The 22,936-nt window shown below is 41.8% G+C and overlaps 2 protein-coding genes and 1 long non-coding RNA gene across 9 annotated transcripts in view; 1 reads left to right on the top strand and 2 right to left on the bottom strand.

Annotated features, from left to right (window-relative positions):
• LONP2 (lon peptidase 2, peroxisomal) overlaps positions 1–1,684 on the top strand; it is a 58,093-nt gene extending 56,409 nt beyond the window's left edge. Inside the window, exon 17 of one of the 3 annotated variants that reach the window (XR_014027500.1) lies at positions 1,547–1,684. The gene's annotated coding sequence lies outside the window, so the exon portion shown is untranslated. The remainder of the gene's footprint in view (positions 1–1,546) is intronic. The other 2 variants (XR_014027501.1, XR_014027502.1) reach the window with 2 other exon arrangements.
• Positions 1–22,936, bottom strand: part of LOC308672752 — a 367,848-nt gene that overhangs the window by 6,734 nt on the left and 338,178 nt on the right. The gene's annotated exons all lie outside the window — the stretch shown is intronic.
• On the bottom strand, positions 925–12,964 carry SIAH1 (siah E3 ubiquitin protein ligase 1). Of its 5 annotated transcripts, XM_081335912.1 has the most exons (3): positions 12,684–12,964; positions 11,041–11,203; positions 925–2,428 (listed from the first exon to the last, which is right to left on the bottom strand). In XM_081335912.1, exon 3 carries the CDS (start codon positions 2,424–2,426, stop codon positions 1,578–1,580), a length of 849 nt encoding a protein of 282 aa, XP_081192038.1. In that variant the 5' UTR covers positions 2,427–2,428; positions 11,041–11,203; positions 12,684–12,964; the 3' UTR covers positions 925–1,577. The 5 variants fall into 5 exon arrangements, with proteins under 5 accessions (XP_081192038.1, XP_081192041.1, XP_081192037.1 ...); XM_081335915.1 differs by lacking the exon at positions 11,041–11,203 and having other exon boundaries at positions 12,684–12,949; XM_081335911.1 differs by lacking the exons at positions 11,041–11,203; positions 12,684–12,964 and adding an exon at positions 6,490–6,684.

The raw sequence follows: 22,936 nt of genomic DNA, 5'->3' as shown, positions 1-22,936 counted from the left end.
TTCCCATTCACTCGTTCCTTCCCCTCTTGCCTAAAATCTTGTTTGCTGTTAAAAGAACCATTGACGATTACTTTAGTCGTCTGATCTTTCCCCCCACCTTGGATAACTTTAAAAACAATGTATTGGTGCGATAGGTGCTAATAGGCATGGCTTCTAGGAACAAATACAAAATACATGAGAGAACACACCTCACATTTCTCCTGGATGTTGATTCCCATTTACAAATGCCTCAAAGGAAGTTAGGCAGATAAGCATTCAGAGAATAGCCTGCTAGAGGAAGATCCTTGGCACAAAATGATTCTGCTGCAAGGACCCCTGGCATTAATGGTGCAACTGCAAGGAATAATTCCATTTTAGTTTGCTTTTATTCCAGTATTGCCAAAACAAAAACCCAAACAAAACAGCCAACATCACTTAAGCAGATTTCAGTTTGCCAGAAATTCTTTTAATGACAGAATTTTAAAAAAGACCAAACAGCTTATTTCAACTGTCTCCTTTAAACAAATGGCCTATATTTATAGTTACAAATACTGTAAACTATGCCTTCTTGTAGCGCACAACTAATTAATACAAGAATGACCTCAAAATGTTTCAAGATCTTTTTTTTTTGAAAATTGGCCTGAATTTCCCCACTAAACTTAAAATAAATTAAAAGAATGTTATGAAACAACTTATTCAAAATTAAGTTTGAAATCAAAATGTAATGATATCTACAAGCTAAAAGAAGCCTTTTTTTGAATTTGTCTAATGGTGTCTCTAGTCTTCAAGTTGTATAACTGTAGGGGCAAAACAGCACCCCCAAATATTACCAATATATGGAAGTCTACCTTTAGCCAAAATCAATTTTGCTGCGCATCAGATGACATCCATAAGTTATTTCCAAAGGTCCCAAAAAACAAAAAGGAAACAGAATTAAAACCTGAATCACAGGAAAGAAAAATCATTTATTTAATGAAAAACTAGAAGTTAATAAAAATTAGCAAATACACAGAAAATTTATACAAGAACAGCAGCAATACTATGTAGTGAGTTGGGAAGAAGAAAAAAAGCAAGGGAGAAGAGGAAGGAAAGGGAGAAACAGCGGCCAAACCCCAGACCGCTTTGCATGGCTTGTCAGTCAAAAGAAACACAAATGAAACACAAAACGGTATCCTTTTCAAAAGTACAATTAATCTACAAAGAAGTTTAGAATTATTTTACAGCACTTTTCATAGAATCAATTCTTAATACAAAAGGATGCCCATTTTGGGTATATATATATAATATAATATATTTATATATATATATATATATATATACACACACGCACATATATATATATATATATATTTTCAGTGGTTTACTGCTGACTCATTTAAATATATTAGTGTTATTACATGCAACTGTTACCTGCACCTGAACAGTCTTCCCATTAAGGTACCTTCATTTGCGCTAGCCTCTCCCTCCCAATTGTTCACACCTAGCAGTCAGATGTTTACCACGGTTTCTGCGAAACTGAATGCAGCGGATTGGATTGAGGTGATTACTATTATTATTATTTTTTTAGACACTGGCCCTGAAAATGTCAGATTGGGTTTTCAGCACATTGAAATTGTCACATTAATACCTAAGTTGCCATTCTCGGCAAAAAGCTGTGCGATGCTGGTGTCAAAGACTAAGCAGTCACTATTCATGATGGCCGTGGCGATTCCCTCGTGGATCGATCGCGGAGTGGCTTCCCAAGTCAATCGCCGCCTGTGGCCGTTCAGCTCGAGGCGGTAAGCAAAATTTTCAGCTTGTTTCCGTGTGCCTATCAACTGTACGATGGCAAAGAACTGCTGGTGACCGTCGTATTTCTCCTGTTTCTCCAGGACTAACATGAAGTGAAAGCCAAAACAAGACTGCATCATAACCCAGTCAACAGCTCCAGGAAGGTTAATGTCTGTAGCAAGGAAAACAATATCTTCCCCCTGTAGCGTCGTTATTGATTTATGCTGGTGCATGAGGTGTGGCATGACCGCATCCAGAGAGCCTTGCCACTTACAAGAAGCCCCTGGGCACGGGCAAGAGTAAGGCCTAAATTCGCAAAGCTCTTCGTGGTCGGCTTTCTCGGTGTGCGGCAAGGTTATCTCGCAGCCAGAGGAGGCGTATTTACAAGGAAACAGTACGGAGTTGGCCACTTTTTCCATCGCCAAATTCCGAATGGAGCCCAAGGGTCCTCGGCAGGTCGGACAACAGGTGAGCTTAGGGCGACAGTTGCTACAAACAAGATGGCCGCTTTGGCACTGGAGGATAGGTGGCAGCACATAGTCAAAACAGACGGGACACTCGAAGAGGCTGGCCAAGTCATTGTTGGAAGCGGTGGTGCCCGTCAAGGCAGGTACCCTTTGGGACGGTGTACACTTGGAGGTACCTGTAGGAAGTGCTGTGGCAGTCTGACGACTCATTTCTGCAAGAAGCAAACAAACAAAGGCCAAGTGAGCTCCTTTTCACTAGCAACAATCATCTCAAGCTTTATTTTTTTTTATGGGAAAAAGATCAAAGGCAAGAATGGGCTGATCCACAGAGTGCAACTATTTCTCACAACGGCTTTCAGATGGTGATAAAGGGAACATAATGGACATCTCTCTCTCTCTCTGAACAACTGGTATTTAGATGTGCACAGCCTCTGAAATGTTCCATAGTTACTCTCTATAGCAAGGTCTCAAATCTGCTCTGAAGGTCCACTAAAGGCTAGTAAGAGGTTTGGATAACAGCAACAGGTTTTACCTGAAATGGAATCACTAGATGAGCAGTTTCCTCATTGTTTTTCCTCCAGCACTGCTAATAAAAAAATATTTTAAAAGAGTGCTCATTTAAATATCAACTCTAATAAGCTGATTTAGGACTTTTAATTTCTCTTTTTTAAAGCAAGCCTGCATTTCAGCCCAAGTATGAAGTTTACAAACTGGTGAATTAAGATAGCAATGAGTAACTCAAAAATTTTGTATGGCAAAATTTTGGTTATGATATGCTTGATCAAATAGGATCTGTAAATAACACCTGACCCCCCCAAACCCCCAGAAATGGGATTATCAAGAAAACGTCCAGAGCTTCCAAACTTGTGACTGAAATCACACCCTAGATAGAACTGCAACAATATAGCCAAAACTCTTTTTGTCAAAACAGTAAACAAAATAGAGCAGTATTTGTAATAAAATTTTGCTTATTTTCTGGCATCTTTTCACCCCCCCCCCCAGAGAAATTATCTACTGACAGGCACTGCCCATTGCTGACAAAATAATCAAGCTCAGTCAGGATTTTCCAACATCTCCAAAATAGCTGCTAGTTAAAAATAAAAAGGTTTCCTGAGTAGCTACGTGCTGTTGAAGAAGCCTACTTCCGGATACACTGGGAGCTTTTCCTCAAGACACCCTGGGTGATAATTAGCTATTCTGCCAGGCCTCTTGCAATGCAAAAACTGCTATCATCTTAGTGACAAACACCTAGGAGGTAAAGCAATGGCTTTATGCACAGGAGGAATAGCAGCACCCTGAGCCAACGTTTCAGCATATTATGCTTGGCAGGGATTTAAACAAGATGGAAAAGCAGTCTCTTCCAAAACCCGTGGGACCAAAATATCAATATTTGGAAGGTGCCAGATTTCAACAACTTGACAGTTTACATTTGTTTTTCATACCAATCAGAACATTTTCATGAAATATTTTCCCTGGCCATCTGGCTACATGCTTTGAGTGGCTGAAATGCTATTAAATACCTATATCTAAATATAGCTAACCTCAATGGGCTGGTAACAGTCTCACTGTGCAGCCCAAGAAGCATCTTGCAAGCCCCAGAAAAGTATGGTGAAAGTACTTAAATCAATTAATGGGTAGGATTCAACAGTTAAAAGTATTCAAATTAAAACGACGTCTCGATTTATATGGCAGCAACTTCCTTTGGAAAAAAACATGGTTAAAGCAAACTACTGCCATATCTCAGTTGTAATTAAAAAGGCAAGGGCAGCATGTACCATCTTGGGATAGCATTTCTCCTTTTTGCTTCAAAAGAGAGGCAACACTGAACTCAGAATACGTTTCCTCCAGAACTGTTTATGACCAAGAAGACATTCCTTAAATCAAAGGCATTATAATGAGGGAATGGTCAAACGCGTATTTGGTTACCCTGTTGTGAAAAACACCCACACCCAAAAAGCTGGGCATTACACACGTATAGCCACACTCAACCAGACCACGTATTTCATAATGTACAATCCTGTAAAATGATTTAGAAATCGCATTTCCACACCCTTTAATCCGACGGCAAATGCTTCCAACTACTTTATCAAGTTTATCAAAGCTCAGCCCTAATTATTTAGTACTCGAAGAGATTAATCATTTGGGTCTTACACTTACTGTAAAAGAATTCCCACGCTATATTTATAAAAGCATTATTCTATAGTTATAGAATCCATCAAGCGTCCACTGATTCTTGAAAAATGAGGAAGGGACCCCATTCTCATACAAATTTTCTGTATATTGACAGGAGCATGCTCTAGAAAAGTTTTCTAACTAGTTGCTTTGCCAATTATAATTTGTTCATTTGGATGGCCTCGTGGGACAAGGTACATAAAATTGTATTTTACATTGAACAGTATAAATGTTTTACAGCAGGCATGTTAAACTGCCGGCCTCCAGGCCGCATGCGTCACACCAAAACCGTGCCCACCCCATTGCCGGCAATGGGGAAAAAGTCACGATACGTCGTGCGACGTCATGTGACATCATGAGTTTGACATGCCTGTTTTATTGACCTTGCTTAAAATAACTCAGTAGCTTTCCATATTGCCAACCATTTGCCAGAACAGAAAGCCCTCATGTGACGAAATCTTAAATCACTTTGGATGAAAAGTGATGATCATCGCTGTAGTCATCTAGCCAGACAGGACAAGCTTCTTTTTATTCATTTAATTTCTTTCTGCCGTATCTAGAATTTTCTCCACTTTTATCCTCATAATATCTTATGAAGTACAGGTTGAGTTTTCATGGCTGAGTGTGGACCTGAATCAAATCCTGAGTCATAGTCCAACACCCTAACCAGTATGTTGGCTCTTTCTTTCAATTTAAAGTGAACTGACTTTACTAAAAACATGTTTTGCAAACTTAAATATCTAGCTTACTTGAAATGATATTTCATTTCTAGAACTGCAAAACCTGGCACGTTATTAAAGTATTAAATTCTTATTTGACCTATTCAAAAAACTAATTTTCCACTTCTATAAGTGTAATTGTGCTCATGTTAGTAGCTAAGTAGTGGCTGATAGCAGAATTAGCCCCACTATTGTATGTATCATGCTTCAGTATAAAATGTTTTTTAAAGCACTTCTGTGTCCAAAGCAATTCCAGGTATAGATTACTATCAAATAGTTGTATGAAGTACTGCATGAAAAAGATTCTGAGCTTCCAATTATCGTTCCTTACTGCCTTTATCTATAGGCCAGATTTAATACATTATGTCAATTAAAATATTAGCACATGCAAATTGCCAGTTATTAACAGCTGGAAGTATTCCCCATTCCCTCCCCTCTTTAAATCTTCAAAAATGAACTGTATCAATATTGGATGGAAATATATGCAAAAGTCTGCTGTGGTGAAACTAATCTTTATCCAGAAGGAGAATCATCCAGTGACTCACCACTTTTAAGTGTTTTGTATACTTTCTCAAAACACAAACGACAGGCAGGGTGTGGATAAATGTGGGATCCTGCCTCATTATCATGGAGCGTGTCAGAGCATGCCAATAAAACAGATCTCACATGTTACACAATGAATGTAGTAGATCTGTTTTCTGACCACATCAATACTTTACTTGCTACCTATACTAAAAATCGCTATTTTTTAACAGTCAGCAATAATGTGAGGAAACAATCTGCTTGTTAGATCCCAAAATTCTATCTTGCGCAGTATATTTAGAGCTCCTAATCTAACAGAAAGTTTTGGTATTAGAAAAAAAAAATCAAATACAATTACAATTAAAATCAGATACAATTAGACAACTATAAGCCAACTCTTCTCCAAGGTTTTTAAACCACATAAAACATAATGATTTTTAATTGGCTCAATACTCAAGAATACTCAAGAAAGACCTCAAGGATTCAAATACAAATTGCCAAATTATATCTCTCGGGATTACCATATCAGGGCATGCCCAATTTCAATTACTTAATAATGTATTGCAAACATATTACATAGTGATTCTTCACTTTCTTTGTCACATTTTAGTGAATTTTGAGCTAAAACAAAATATTAGTAATTATCCTATTCCCACATAAAGCATGTGAAGGTTTTATTTGTGATACAGTATACGGTTCTACTACTTAGTAGGGCTAATTCAACTAAATTACCATCTGCTGAAAACTTACAGGTGTTTCTCACATTTCTCCAAAACAAACAAAGCAAATGCCTGTGATTGCCAGGGCCAGAACGAATATGAATATGAGACTCCAAACAATGCAGCTTAGAAATGTGCTACCTTTTCTTTTGTTGCCTTTATTTCCTGGCAGACATGTATCAAGGATTCCTTTCCAAGCATACAAAAAACTGAAGGCGGATTTCCCCGTCATCAGGAGTAAAACAGCTCATTGCGTTTCTCCATAGAAACAAAAACAATCCACAACAGAGGCCCCTCCTGGAAATTCCTAGGCTTGCAGACAGCCAGCGCAAACACAATACCCAGAAGGGGGCACAAATCCATGAAAGGCAGGCAGTTTCCTGAACATGGCCAGGGCGTGGAAACCCAACCTCTCCTTTCAGTAAAGTTTCCGAAGTAATCCTGAGTGTAAACCAATTGGGGAAAAAGAAGGGTGGGGGAGACGCAAAGGCGAGAGTCACCAGAGTTGCAAATCCCGCCAGTCTCCAGCTAGATCCACTTTGATCAGAAAAGCTTCTTTAAGGATGGCTCCTGCATTGTCACTTGCACCACCCAGCCTACTTGTAACCTTGGGTGATCTCCAGAGTCACAGCTAGCGACGGCGACGACGGTCGGCATACAAATCCAAACGCAGCAGCAGCAGCAGCTCCTCCAGAATTCAGCCCAGTGCCTTCCGCAGCAAAGCCACTGGCTGGCTGCCGAAGGAGCCCTGCCTGCGCCTGCTGTTCTTCAGCTCCTCGTACACATCGGGGAGGGAGCCCCACAACGGAGGCGGTGCCTCACCTCAGCCGAGGGAAGGAAGAGGCAGGCAGGCTGGCCGGCCAGCCAACAGGCGCATCGGCCTCACATGACCAGCTGGACTCTGCATGCAGTCAACCAATGCAGGCATCCATCAAAGCAGAGTCTGCTTAATGCAGGGAAAGAAAGGCTTGGGAAAGGAGCCCTGGGCCCTTCCCCAACCACAGCCAAGCTAGAAGAGGAGCTCAAGGCAAAAAAGCAAAAAAACGACAGCCCTGCACTCCGCCCTCCCCTCCGAGGACCAGACTGTCTCCAAGAAGCAGCTGGTGAGTCCAATTAGCGGCCCTCCTGCAAAGATGGTTTAATATGGAACAGAAAAAGTAGCAAGGCCAGCAGGCTTGTGTGAAACCAAGGAGGCCAGGCTGTTGTCTTCTTCCCTATACAGAGTCCCAGGCTTCCTAGAAAGGTCCAGCAGGGGACAGACTCTATCTGGGCTTGGAAGCAAAGCATGATCGGATCTGATTAATACTTGGAAGGGAGACCACCAGGAAATCCCAGGGTAGAGTTAAAAGTTAAAAACAACATTCTCGAAGAGGCAGTGGCAAATCTCTCGTATACAACAAGGAGGAAACTGCATAGTTCTCTCCAGATAAGCTTCACTCACTAAATTATAATATGAACATTATTTTGGAATAAACAAATTCTTTTATGATTAGTAAGACTATCAGTTCTCTCTATGTTGCCCACAGGCTACAGAAGAGTCCCTGCCATACCTGGAAATGCCAAGAATGGAACACAAGGTATTTTACACAGCCCCATGAAACTTCCCATGAAAACTGCTGTTTACACTTAGTTGTATTTAAAACAGACATGCAAGCCTGAAAGAAGTGAGCAATAATTTCTACTGGGACCGCGCAGATGAAGACAAACAAGCCAAATCTCAGTAAATCAACTTAAATTCCAGGATTCCTCAATATAAAGGAGAGAGAGAAGCAACACATTCTGCAGTCAACACAGGCAGACTAAAGAAGATGCAGATCTCTGTCCAAGAGCCACAGTTGGCCTTTGAAAGCCCTGCGTAGCTCTCTCCAAGGATACACCCCAAAGTTTAAATGCTAATGTAACATTAAGAAATTATTAAATACATTACAGAAATTCTAGTAACCGTATTTAATTTTACTTCAGTTCATGTGAGATCAACAAAAATCTGGTTTCTCTCTCGGCCCTGTCACTAACTTTTAGTATGCAGCCTTCAAAAAGAATTTGTTCTTCTGATGCTCTGAATGCCAGGAATAGCACCAGATACAACACGACTTATCTGATGACACATGGAGTAAACAGCTGCAAATTCCTAGGCTTCCTATAGGTTTAAACCTAAAGGTATAAGCATTTGTATTAATAGTGTGTATGGATTTAGATAATTAAACCATTTTTAAACAGTTAAGTGATAGAAGCTAAACCCTAACCTAAACTAAATAGCACTATGAGTGAGACTAGGGGACAGGGTGATAGAAAATACATTTCTGCTCAGAAGGCCATTTCAGGCTGTGTAACAATTACTATTATATGCACTGGAGGCTCCAGAAACCCTAACCCTAACAGAAAGGGCAATGAGAACCAAAAGATTTCACCTCTTTCAAACCTACATTTTCTGTGTCAGGCCAGCTCCAAAACTGCATTCTCATTTCCTGCTTCTATCCCTGTTTTGCACCATCCACTTACACAAGCCCAATACATCTTTTTTCAGCTTCTCATAGAAAAGCTGTGAGGGATTTCCAGGTTCACAAGAAATATACTGCTCAAAAAAATAAAGGGAACACAAACAACACAGTGTACTGTATTTAATAGTAGGATGTCTTATTTTCTGTTCTTTATTTTTTGAGCAGTATATATTTTCATATACTTCCAATGATATTTCCTGGTGGCCTCCCATCCAGTACTAACAAGACTAATGATGCTTCAGCCACACTTGCTACCCAAATGGGCCACAAATAAATGCATTTCAATGCTATTGAAATCTTCCTTTAAAAAGATGCTTTAGGATAGAATTGACTTGAAATACATGTAATACATACCGGTAACTTAATGTATTACATGTACAGTTTGTAAGTACTTACAAACTGTAATAACAGAACTAATCTAGCAAGCTACAAAATGTAAGAGCTAGATCACAATAAAACGTATCATATAATAGGTAGTGTAGACTCAAGTCGAAGAACTAGCAACAATTTCTCGTCCAAATTGCTTGTGGTTAGCATCCATCCCAATTTTAGGACACTTCCTCAACCTGATGCTCAAGGAATAGTGGGATGTCAAACTTAATACCTAAGTGCCCGCCTCTACCAGTTTTTTGGGGTGGTGGTGATGGAGCAGTTTGTATTTCAATTAACTATAAAATGTCTCTTGTACACTCAATTTTGCTTCAGTGTAGCATTATCTCCCTGGAATCTTGGAAAGCTCTGCGAGTTTGAAATGAACTTTCCATGATGCTCATTATCTTCTTACAAACTATAATCACCGGAAGCCTGAAAGTGATTTGTATTTGTTCTGCAGTCTATGTGTAATTTTGAATATCCTATGTGCATCAATTTCAAAGCAAACTCAATACAGGTTTCAATGAGGAATGGGTTTGTCTTCAAATTCCATAGTTAGAACTTGCTTGCCTTATTGTATCTAAAAAAGAAATAAGCTATCTTCATATACAATTAACATTACAAATCAATGTATGTTTGCAATTGGACCATTTTAAAATTTAAAAATAGAAAACTAATCTCAATGAGGAATGGGTTTGTCTTCAAATTCCATAGTTAGAACTTGCTTGCCTTATTGTATCTAAAAAAGAAATAAGCTATCTTCATATACAATTAACATTACAAATCAATGTATGTTTGCAATTGGACCATTTTAAAATTTAAAAATAGAAAACTAATCTCAGTGCAATATGTATCTAGTAGCTTGCCTGATCCTGAAATATTGCAGTGTTCCTGCAGTACCCTTCAGCTGTCAAAATAGTTTGGCTCCACTGGAATATCACTACTTTCACTTTTTACAAGCATCAATATGTTTTAATATATAGACTGACAAAACAGATAAAAATTAGAAAACAACACAACAAACTCAGAGAGATTACTATTATCATTTTAACACCACTCCATAAATCTACTCCAAAAGAAACATTTTAATATGATTCAAAGATTTGAGTTACAAACACAAAACAGAAAGATGTATTGAATCTTTCAAAACATAAGCACAAGTTTTGAATTGAACAAGAGTTACTTTGCTCATCAGTAGTTAAAATAGAAAGCGTGTCCATACATTCCATTGATTCCACAATAGTGAAGGATGCTGCTAACTTTAAAAGTGATGGCCAAGATCCAAATTATTCAAGTATCTTGCACAGCCCAAGGGATAGCTGGACTTCTATTTTACACACCCAAGTCCCCAGTCCCCTCTCTTTGACATTTAAAAATTTGTTTTTGGAGGAGAAGAAATGGAAAGTTTTCTAGATTTCACCACCTTCCGTTTCAGTACCTGTGGCACTTGCCAAATTTTCCCCAATGCAAATTTAGTCCCGAGTTGTTCCTTCTCTACAAAGATACATGTACATCAAACAACATACAGCAACATGTATCATAGACAGGCATGGCATCACGTAACAACAGAGAAGTAAACTAAGGTGGAAAGAGAGGAAGCATGCTCTGGAGATCTACGGTAAGACTACTAGGGATGAGGACAGCTTGCAAAGATCCACCAAAGTTTATAACCAGAGCTGCAGTCCCAGGCACACTTACCTGGGAGAAAACTCTACTCAACCCAGTGGGATTTACTTCCAAATAATCAGTCTACACAGTCAAACTGAGCTTCTGACCTCACTCCACCAAAGCAAAAGCACCACTGAAACAGACTGGGATTTACCTTGAAGCCAAAATGCAGAAATGCCATCCAGCAAATGGCAGCTATTTTTTTTATGGCCCCAGAAAAAGAGAAGCAATGAAGCTTCCCATGGTCCTTTTCCTTTTTCTGCCTTCAGAAATTGTCCAGAGAGGGAACTAACTCCTGGATTGAAGATGCAGGTTTTCTAAAGTCAGGAATGAGAACAGGAAAGTTTATCAATCCCCATATTCAACCCCCCCCCAGCCTCCTGATTTCATTTCTTGAAGATGAAAGGCGGCACAAAGAGAAAAGGAAAGGAAAAGTAAGTGGGAAAGGAGGGCATCTTAGTCCTTCTCAGCCACATGGCTACAACACTGAGAAAGGGAGAGATGAGAGAAGAGAGAAAGGAGAACGGCTGGTGGATGGATGGTTGAAGACAGAGAAAGAGAGAGAGAGAGAGAGGGATGGACAATAGACAAATGATAGAGACAGAGACAGGAGAGCTGTGGGTGGATAGTGGGAGGTGATAGACAGATACAGACAGATCGACAAAGGAGAGCTGTGGATAGAGATGATAGATTAGATAGATAGATAGATAGATAGATAGATAGATAGATAGATAGATAGATAGATAGATAGATATAGACAGAAAAAGGAGAGCTGTGGATGGATAGATGGAGATGATAGATAGAGACAGACCGACAAAGGAGAGCTGTGGATAGAGATGATAGATTAGATAGATAGATTAGATTAATAGATGATAGATAGATAGATATAGACAGAAAAAGGAGAGCTGTGGATGGATAGATGGAGATGATAGATAGAGACAGACTGACAAAGGAGAGCTGTGGATAGAGATGATAGATTAGATAGATAGATAGATTAGATTAATAGATGATAGATAGATAGAAAGATAGAGACAGAAAAAGGAGAGCTGTGGATGGATAGATGGAGATGATAGAGACAGACCGACAAAGGAGAGCTGTGGATAGAGATGATAGATTAGATAGATAGATTAGATTAATAGATGATAGATAGATAGATAGATAGATAGAAGAAAAAGGAGAGCCGTGGATGGATAGATGGAGATGATAGACACACAGCTATGGATAGATAAATGGAGATAATTTAACACAGTAGACAGGCAGGCAGACAGTACAGAATATAGTGAAGATACAGTTTACTGCAGAGTAAGAGAATAACGAGAGTTGGAAGAAGGGTCCTTCGAGGTCTTCTAGTCCAACCCCCTTCTCTTCTAGCCATCAGACAGACAGACAGACGCGTGTATGCATGATCACACGCACCCCTTCCACAAAGGCCGGCCTGTTGCAAGCCATCGAAACCAAAGTCCCTCCGTCCCATCTCGGCCTCCCGAGTCTCGCCTCAGCCGCCTCCTTCCCCGCCCCACCCCCTCGGCGGAGAGTCTCCTTTTGTTCGGCAGGAGGCCTGGTCCCTCCTCCGCCGGCCTTCCGCCCCGTCCGGGCTCCCCCTCCGCCGGCCGAGAGAGAGAGAGAGGCCCGGCTGGATCGGCCTCCGCTTCGCCAGGCCCGGCTGGCGCTGCTTCCCTTGCGAGCAGGCCCGCGCGCGCCGCTAGGCCGCGGTCTGAGGGAAGCGCCGCAGTGGCGGCCCGGCTCGGTCGGGTCTGGAGGAGGCCGTGCGCGGCGGGCTGGCTCTTCCCTCCTCACCTGTGGGCGCTGGGCTGGGCTGGGCTGGGCTGGGCTGAGCCGCGGCCTGGCTCCCACCCGGAGAGTCCGCGAGGAGGATCGAGCGGGCGTCGTTGAGGGCGACGAGGAGGAGGAGGAGGAGGAGGAAAGGAGGCGCGGGAGGGAGGCAGCAAACACACAAACAAAAAGGGAGGGAGGGAGGGAGCGAGCGAGAGGGGAGGCGGGCCGGCCGGCCGGCGGGCGGGCGGGCGCTGCGTGGCTCCTCGAGGCTCAGGCGGGAGGAACTGGTGCGCGCGGGCGCGGCGAACGAACCGACCGAGGAAGGCGGAAAAGGAAAAATTCAAACAAACAAACAAACAAAAAAGAAGGCGACCGACCGAAGGCGACCTTTTCTCTCTCTCTCTCTCTCCACGAAGCGCGGCCGAGGCTGGAGAGGGCGCGCGAGGGAAGCTCTCCGGCGGCTGCGCGCGCACCCGCCTCGCGGGCACTGCTCTTCCCGAGGCTGCCGCCGCCGCCGCTTTTCTCCCCCCGCCCCTTTCACCTGGCGCGCAGGCGCACTCGGGCCCGGCTGAAGGAAGGGAGGAGGGAGGAGACTGGGAAGGTTTGGAGTTCGCCTTTTGCGAGGAAACCTTGGTTTATTGTCCGGCAATGGTGGCTTAGTCTGCCAACCCAGCAGGAAGGATGCCCAAGAAAAAGAGGTAAAAAAATAATATTGCACAAATTGCACAAATATATGCACACACACGCTCATATCATATAACGTTTGCAGGAAGCACCCGTCCTAAATTTTTTTAAAAAGTCTTTATTTCTATTTGTAATATTGTGGCACATCTTCCCGTGCGTATTAATTACTACCTTTTCCGAGCAGTCTTAGCATTTTAAACATTAAGCGAAATAGTATTAAAAATCATACCTACTGCTGTTTGGCAGCCACTTCAATCTTTTTTTTTTGTTTTGGCCTGGGAAAGATTAATATTTGGGACGTGCAAATAAACAGTCAGTGGGAAGTATAAATAAACAATCCACTAATAATATATAATTCTTGGCCCTGTTTTTTCTAGTCTCCGTTCCCTTCTCGGCTTCCTGGTTTAAGCCCACAACAGAAGGCTGCACAAAAACAGACTGTTTGCAAAGGGATTGTCTTCCAGGGAGCCTAACAAATTTTGCAGCTTTTCCCCCTGAATATTCATCAGCCTCACCAGTGGGGCTACCCCCCACCCACCCTCTATTAGCGTGGACCCCTTTTCTCCCGTGCAATTGAGGGGGCCTTTGCTCAGCTAGTGTAAAAAAAAAAAGAGAGAGAAAACATTTACAAAATTAGGCAGCGTTTCAGAAGGCTGTGCTTGAGTCCATCAGCAATACCTTTTATCCTGAGAGTCCCAACACTCCAGAAATTGGCAAGCGAAGGAAGCTGAGCGTGAGCTTTTTCCCCAACACAGACTTGGCAGTCTGAACTACAAATCCTTCATTCGGCTTCAGGCAGGAAATTCAAAAGGGTTTTAGGGAGAAGAGGGATCTTGGAGGTCATCTATTTCAGCTGAGCTGAAATGTAAGGTCCAACCGTCCTGAATTTTAGAAGATAGAATAACAGGGTTGGAAAGGAGCTTTGAAGGTCTTCTAGTAGTCCAACCCCATGAACTTCCATATCAAGATTTCCAGCAGAGGAGAACTAGCCACTTCTAAAGGCAAACTTGAATTGTTGAACAATTCTTAGTTTCTCCATTATGATTTTTTTAACTCAAAACCTGCTAGCTACAGAGAAAACAACCAGAATTACAAAACTATTGTCTTCGGACTGAACACACAATTTGAAATTTCAGTCAGGTTATAGTTTAAAATATCTAGCCTGCAAGATTACTTAAAGCCAAGATAAATACCGTATACCCCTTTTGCAGGATAGCCTTTCAAGTGTTTGAAGAATATCATTGCCTTCCTCTTAATCGCCTCCACTTCAGAGTTATCCAGTTCTTTCTCTGAGTAGGTTTTAGCAGGTAGGGTTCAGAATAAACTTTATTCCTTGTAATCCCCTCTGTCAATAGTGCTGAATATCTTTTTACATAGTGCTGAATTAATGAGACTCATAATGTTTCTTCTGCCTGTTCCTTATTCTGAAGAAACACAGATGCTAGGGGCTTGAGATGGGCTAATGTTAACTTAAAATAAGTATCCCAACTGTATTAAAACAGTTAATATAGAAAGAAAGGCTGGCTCAGGAATTCTGGGAATTGAAGTCCACGAGTCATAAAAGAGCCAAGGTTTGCCTACCCCTGGCCTAGAGCATAATCTTCATTGGGATGAATTAACTAGAAGAAAAGATTTTGTCTGAGGAAGACACTCTCTTCCTATTATAGAAGAAACTTTGCCACACACTAACTTCTTTAGAGACAGTACTTTGTAAGTCCTTGATTTACAACTGTCCATTTAGTGATTATTCAAAGTTAAACAACACCACAGAAAAAGTGACTTTTGACTGTTTTTCACACAAATGTTGCAGCATCCCCACAGTGACGTGATCAAAATTCAAGACGCCTGGCAACTGACTCGTATTTATGACGGTTGCAACGTCCCAAGGTCATGTGATCCCCTTTTGCGTCCTTCTGACCAGCAAAGTCAATGGGGGAAAAGCCAGATTCACTCTGTTACTAATTATTAACCGTGTTACTAATTATTCACCTAACAATTGTGGCAAGAAAGATCATAAAATGGGGCAAAACTCACTTAACAAGTGTCTCATTTAGCAACAGAGATTTTAGGCTCAAATTGTGGTCGAAAGTCAAGGACTACCTGTATTTGAATTTCGGCTTCAGTAGCTGGGAACATCTGCGTAGATGAAAATAAGTGTCTTTTTTTTTGGTAAGCTATGGAATAAAACTTGGATCAATGTGGCCCAAGAGGTTCAGAAGAAGCGTGGCATGGCTGATCCATAACCAGAAAGCAGTGAGCTGGAGGGTTCTCCTTCTTACTGACTGGAGATCCGAAGATGGCCAGAGCGGTATCCTTTGTGCTGGTCCACAACACAACACAACACAAGTGTAGCAAAGCCAAGTAGACAGAGGGGTACAGCCAAAAGGTGTAGCTTCTGACCCGGCATCAGCAGAAATTGCAAAATTAGAATGAGGTCCCAAAAGTTGAGTGTGGCTGAATGGCAGGCCTTACATAATAGCTACCTTTCAAGGATTAGGTATTAAAAAGCTGGAACAATTTGCTGGTGATAAATGGGGCATTGGCCAAAGGGAACTGGTCTTTGATCTATTATTTTATCAGTTGAATTGACTGATATCTGCCAAAGAGCGGGAATTTGCAGCTTTGGATTTTGTTCTTGAGAGCTTAGCAGATTGCTGGTAAACAGAAAATAAATGACGAGAAGGAAGAACGATCACAAAAGCTGAAATTGAACGTAGTTGGAACAAATTTGGAAATTAGATGCCATCAATATACATATAGGATTGGATCCAACCTTAGAGTAATCCCATTGATTGAAGTGGGTCTGTGGTCATTATAGAATATCCTGAATCTAGCCCCTAATTTTATCATATGAATGAGTACAAAGAATAGCCTGGATATAATTTTTTTCCGTGGAATTTGAAGTTTATTGTGTCATTATTATTTTTTTAAAAAAAAAGAAATCTGGAAATCTCTATGAATTGCAAAAGACAAAGAATGTAAGTGAAAGAGAAAGAAAACAATATTTGAAAGCTGCATAGTTTTAAATTTCTTCCCGTTGTGCTTTCCCATTATACCAACATGCTTATTAAAAATATTCCAGATTATAGTCATTATGTTGCTTATTTCTCCCTTAAACACAGTACTCTAAAAGTCTGAATTTGCTGTTTAATGTATAATAAATACATTATATATATATATATACAGATATATATATATATTAAACATAATTTAAAAAAAATAAAAGATGTATATGGCTTTGTTGGCATGACCTCCGTCTTTCCCTTTAGATACAAAGGGAATTGTCTGAGTCAAGATTTTACTCTATCCTTTTCTGACTTGGTACTTTATTTTGCAGATTTAAGAAAGGTTTTATCTCCGTGATTGATCATAGGCAGGGATCCCCTAATAATTCCTTCATTCCAGGGACTTACCCCACTGGGATTGGCCTACCCCACTAGTGCTGGCATGCTGCTGGTCCCATCAGCCTGTTTATTCCAGCTGGTGGGGTCCAGGAAAAGGGTCTTCTCTGCTGTGGCTCCTGCCCCTCTGGAACATCTTGCCGTGATGTGAGGTTGGCCCCAGGAATTCTGTCTTTTAAAGATGTGGCTCTGCCAGTCGGCTTGCGGTTCCAATGGGGTAACAGTGCAGTGGAGGTCGTTGATTCAGTAATAACAGATCCCACTTGCCCCCCCTCTGCCCCCACCCTCCGCATGTGTCCTTAGTTATAATAATAATAATAATAATAATAATAATAATAATAATAATAATAATAATAATAATAATAATAGAGTTGGAAGGGACCTTGGAGGTCTTCTGGTCCAACCCCCTGCTCAGGCAGGAAACCCTTATCATTTCAGACAAACGGTTGTCCAATTTCTTCTTAAAAACTTCCAGTGTTAGAGCATTCACAACTTCTGGTGGCAAGCTGTTCCACTGGTTAATTGTTCTCAATATCAGGAAATTTCTCCTTAGTTCTAGGTTGCTTCTCTCCTTGATTAGTTTCCATCCGTTGCTTCTTGTCCTGCCTTCATGCCGGCCACATGACCACGGAGACGTCCTCGGACAAGTGCTGGCTCTTTGGCTTTGAAACAGAGATGAGCACCAGCCCCTAGAGTCGGAAACGACTAGCACGCATGTGCGGGGGAACCTTTACCTTTACATAAATATGTGTATGTATGTGTGTGTGCGTGTGTGTATGTATGTATATGTATATGTATATAAATAAATTAAACCTTCGAAGAATCCTACTTTGAAGGAGCAGTTTCATCTCCTTGTTGCCCCTAAGATACTAAACTGCTCAGAGGCAAGCATGTGTCCTAAATAACTTGTGGCAAAATTAAATTGATAGTAATTTTATCTCCCAAGGAAAAACAAAAACAAAAATGCAAAGGGAGACTCTGAATTGCCTGGAGTGGTTTTGCAAAGTGCCAGCTTAACTCACAAATGTTGCTTGGCTAAATTGGATCCAGATGTTTACAGGGCATAAAATATTAACAAATATTTCCCAGGGCAGCCGATGGTTATTGAGCTAAGAAATTAATAAATGGAGCAAAGAGAAAGAGAAAAAAAATCATCAGGGTGAATAACACATTTTGGCGGCCAAACATCTACCATTTCTTCGTTTCTTTTAATAAAAGCATAGATCTATGACTGTAAATTAATTGTGGCCATGATAAAGTGGTGTTTGCCTGGTTTATTTACTCGGGCTGTGCAGTGCAACACCCCCTCGCACACACAATTCCTTAATTATTTTATTAGGAAGATAGTCCTGGGTTAGGTTTTCCAGTAAAGATTAGACAAGGACAGATTTAGTGTACAGATAATCCTTGCCTTACACATAATTCATTTAAAGACTGTTCGAAGTTAACAATGGCACTGAAAAGCTTAGCCACATAAATTTTGGGCTCAGGTGCGGTCGTAAGTTGAGAATTACTTTAGGATACTCACTAAAATGGAAAAGGAGCCAACATCTTTAATCAATAAATGTTCTTTCCACCGAGAAGATGACCTTTCCCCAGATGGTTTTCAACATGGGATGCTTTTGAGAATTAATTACCCAGTATCATTTAGTCTGCACGGTCATCATCATCATCATCATCATCATACCGTATTCATAAGAAGGAGAAAGAGATCTTTAAAATACAAAAGCTGTAAACTCTTAGTAGTGTGACATCCTGACTGGCTGTTATTTCTTTTCCTATTTTGAGTGGCATTGGCTAAACAGCTGCCTGAACATGATAGATTGGCAGAGAGACATCAGATTTCTTTTCTTTTTTTTAATTGCTGGGCCATTGCTAAAAATCTTTTAAGAACCTCCTAGTATTGTACTGCCGTCTCTCCCATTCTCTCTTAAGTTGTTCCTATCAGTCCAGCTCCTTCAAGAGCCCTTTTGTGTGAAATTACTGAAATATCTTTTTGTTTTTTTGTTTTTTTTAAAAAAAATTGGCAGGCTATTTGGATGGCTATGAAAAGTGGCATTCTCTATACGGCATTCCAGAGTGCGGCTAAAATTTTTTATTTTTATTCTTCTGTCAATCTTGGTGCAGCTTTTTAAGAACCACCCAATAAAGGAAGGGAGTGCTTGTATCCTAACTACTGAGCAATTACTCCTAATTGACTGGGTTATCTATGCATTCTTTGTTGTCTTGGCATTTCCCAGGATGGCACAAATGCTACGGAGCAGATCCCAGAATAAACTGACACTTTTGCTTTTTCCCAGGATGCGCAGAAGGCTCTTGGCATCAGCTCATAATGCGTTAGCGTCTAACATTAGTTTCCAAGGAATGTAACAGCTGCCAATCTGCCAGTTAGGTAGCTTTTGCTATAGCTTCTTTCAATGGCTTTCCAGCAATATTTTTAAATAGAAAAACCACGCCATTTTCTGCCACCGATAAATACCGAACACCTGCACAGAAACCAGCATCAAATCTTATAGAAGGTGCCTCACAAATTGGCCCATTAAGGGACGAGAAGAATTCTTAATCCCGTGCTAGCAAATGCAGAGTGACATAGGCTGTCACTCTGAATAATAATAATAATAATAATAATAATAATAATAATAATAATAATAATAATAATAATAATAATAATAATAATAATAATATAACAATAACAATAACAACAGCAGCAGCAGCAGCTCTGGAATCATGAAAATATGTTTTATAGATTCAAGCATCTAGAAGTGGACAAGTGAGGCTGGATGAAAGCTGCCGATGTAGCCAGACTAAGATCAAGACCAGGACCAACATCAACCCCAACACCTCTGCCAAATTAACCAGACCCAATTTATTTTAATATCTATTGGGAGACTTGGATTCTTTCAGATCACAGTTTGAACAGTCGAGTCTCTCGGTCTGATGTAGACTTCTACCACCTCGGTCTCTTCCAGAATGCACCTCTTTGTGATTCGGAAAAACGATCAGCCTTCATGTTGTGTATGTAGAAATGCCAGGCTAGTACTGCCACTGTAACACCAGGTGGCACTGGCTGGGCGTCCTGGTTGGTTAACCTGTCTGGCGGGAAATATACAACACCGGGTTGGGTGTTACCTGGCCGGTGGGAAAATAGAGTAACCGGGTTGGCTGGTTGCATGGGCATCAGTAGGATATAAGAGGACACTGGGGGTTTGGGGACTCAGTTCCATCTTGTAATCAATAAAGGCATCTTATCCTATGTTGACTCGTTCCTGTGTCCACGCGGTCACCCACACTACAACACTTCACACTTCTGGAGAATAATGGTTTGCTCCAAACCAGGATCAGAACACATCTTCCAGGGGGCTTTCAGAGCTTGGCCTGCGCCTCTAGAACTGTACTATGATAGATGTGATGTCACTCTGTAAATATAGTAACCTGCCTTTTTCCAGGCTAGGCTGTTGGTTGATCAGCTGCATGTCTGACAGGCACAAACGGCTCTTTAAGCAGGTTTTCTGGCCAAGTTTGTTCTTTTCCCCTGCTGTGGGATGATTCCAGCAGAAGAGGTCAGGAATTCACTGGGCAGTTTCGGCATGCAAAGCACTCCAGCCGGAGCCGCTGAGTTTCCCTGTTGAGGTCAAGGATGACGTGCCTCTCATTCTCGGAGAACCTCGGGGTCTTTAGTGACACACCAAGCTTCTCAAATGAGAATACGTTGGATTTTCTGAAGGAGAGAATCCTACTTAATGATAGTTCCATATGTACACAGAGGCTTCTCCATACTCACACATTAGGTGGAGAAGTCTCACTAAACCAGGGATTCCCAACCGGGGATGCTTGCACCCTCTGGGGGTACAAGACAATATTCCAGGGGGTGCAAAAACTTGGATTTTCAAAATCATAGTGCATACGCATAATTCGTTGCCGTTATTTCGAACTTTTGTAAGGGGTGCGAGAATATATCAGAAGCATTCTAGGGCTGCGGGCTATAGAAAAGGTTGGGAGCCGCTGCACTAAACTACAATTGGATTGCTTTTATTCTGGTTTAGCATCCTATTTAACCCAGGCAATTGTGCTTGGTATCTTTGATCATCATCATCATCATCATGGTCCAGGTCTCCAGATGTGAATTTTCTCCTGTCTTCAAAAGCCTCGAAGAATTTAATCCTGTGAGTCTACATAATACTTTTATATAGCAATAGCAATAGCACCTAGGCTTATATACCACTTCATAGTGCTTTACAGCCCTCTCTAAACGGTTTACAGTGTCATCATATTAGCCCCTCCCCCACAATGTGGGTCCTCATTTTACCCACCTTGGAAAGATGGAAGGCTGAGTCAACCTTGAGCCGGTCAGGATCGAACTCCTGGCAGTGAGCCGTGAATTAGGCTGCAATACTGCATTCTAACCACTGCGCCACCATGGCTCTTATATAGCCAGTGTACTGTATGCCTATAGTTTTGTAAATTTGCATTTTTGCACTGACTGGAGTACACTGGCTGAACTGCACACATGTTCTAGTCCCATCCTTCACTACAGTGCTCACTAGCTGATTTGGAGTCTCTCTCTCTCTCTCTCTCCCGCTCCCTCTCCCTCTTTCTTTCTTTTTCTCTTTCCCTCTCCCTCTCTCTCCCCCTTTCTCCCTTTCTCTCTCCCCCTCTCTCCCCCTCTTTCCCTCTCTCTCTCCCCCTCTTACTCTGTCTCTGCCTCCCTCCCTCTCCTCCCTCTCCCCTTGCTCTCTCTCCATCTCCCTCTCCCCCTCTTTCTCTCTCCCTCCCTCCCTCTCCCTCTCTTTCTCTCTCTCTCTCTCTCTCTCTCTCTCTCTCTCTCTCTCTCTCTCTCTCTCTCTCTCTCTCTCTCTCTCTCTCTCTCTCTCTCTCTCTCTCTCTCTCTCCAGCTTAGTTCAGAATGTTGCTGTTGTGAGAATAAAAAGAGGGATGCTGTCTTGTGTGGGCCCCCACCTGTGAGCTTTCAGAGGAAAGGCAGGATATAAATACTGGGACAATTTGAAATGGGCCTGTCAGGGGAAGTGCCTGAGGACCATCTCTGTCTATCCAAATGGAAATCAGAACTCTCTGATGCAGGTTATGACGAAGGCTTTGCATTCAACCTTCTGGGTGAAAATAGCCATCTTAGCAAAAAAAAAAAAAAAAAGTGGTTTGTAAATCCGTACCATCAATTCTTTTAAAAAGCAGTCTTCTCTGCTTTTTTTCTCTGTTCTCTTAACAGAGAACTCACTAACCAAGCAGCCCCTTTTACCCTGCTGCAGGAAGCAAGCACAGATGGAAGAAGCCCCCCCCAAAAAAAAGACGTTGCTTGTGGGTTCGTGAGTGAAGCCCTGTCTCGTTTGTGGGTGCGGAAGAAAGGGTGGGGCACCACTCTCTTTCTTCCCCCTAACAGAAGGCTACCCCACGGCTTCCATGTTGTCGTTTGTAGTTCACTTTCAACTAAACTGCTGTAAACACCCAACACTTCCCATCATTTCTGCTTTGCTACATGAAAACTAACATGTGAGAGTGCCTACTTAATCTTGTCTGGTCTTAGTAGCTAACCAAGAACCAGGTTGCTTACTTCTTGGATGGGGACGGCCAGAAAAATCTCAGAGCTGTAGGCTGGGTTGAAGAAACTTCCTAGAAGAAGACAGCCACCCACAATTTCTGTATTGCTCCCTCCCCCCAAAAAAATCCTTCTGGATAAGTCCTTCAAGCTTGATAAAGCCGGAAGGAGACGTTATTACTTTTAGCCCGAACTCTGAATCGAAAATGTTTGCGATAGTGGCGAATGTGAGTAGCTCAGGTGGAGGGCTGAGTGGAGATTCGTTCCCAGAGCCTGTGGGTTGGTTTCCGAACGTTTCATTACCAGGCTAAGTAACATCTTCAGCGGAATTTAGGGGATGTCCATGTTGGTGTCCCTCTGTTTATAAGGGCTTTGGGTGGTCAGTAGGTCTTGTGATGGTGAGGTCACGTCAGGTGAGGGTCTTGTGATGGTGAGGTCACGTCAGGTGAGGTCATTGGGAGGTGAAGTGTTGGTTGAGGGATTGCAAGGGCTGGTTGAAGGTCGGCACCATCGCTGAGAAGAAAGAGATATCGTGTCCCCATCTTCCCCCCCCCCCCCGGTCTTTTGGCCCCACCCATCCAGCTGGCTTCTCAAATGCTGGTTAGCTTTAGCGCTCAGTGTAGTGTGTGAACTCTCCC

The sequence above is a fragment of the Vipera berus genome, assembly GCF_964194415.1.
Source record: "Vipera berus genome assembly, chromosome: 10".
Classification (NCBI taxonomy): Eukaryota; Metazoa; Chordata; class Lepidosauria; order Squamata; family Viperidae; genus Vipera; species Vipera berus.
The sequence above is the reverse complement of the archived record's forward strand: the minus strand, read 5'-3'. Positions and strand labels throughout refer to the sequence as shown.

What these genes read in the sequence shown, in the direction of transcription:
- SIAH1 (XM_081335911.1), bottom strand. Translation starts at nt 6,580, where the DNA reads ATGACGGGGAAATCCGCCTTCAGTTTTTTGTATGCTTGGAAAGGAATC. An exon ending in TAAAGGCAACAAAAGAAAAG is followed by an intron (nt 2,429 to 6,489) that starts GTAGCACATTTC and finishes TGCTTCTTGCAG; the next exon opens with AAATGAGTCGTCAGACTGCC.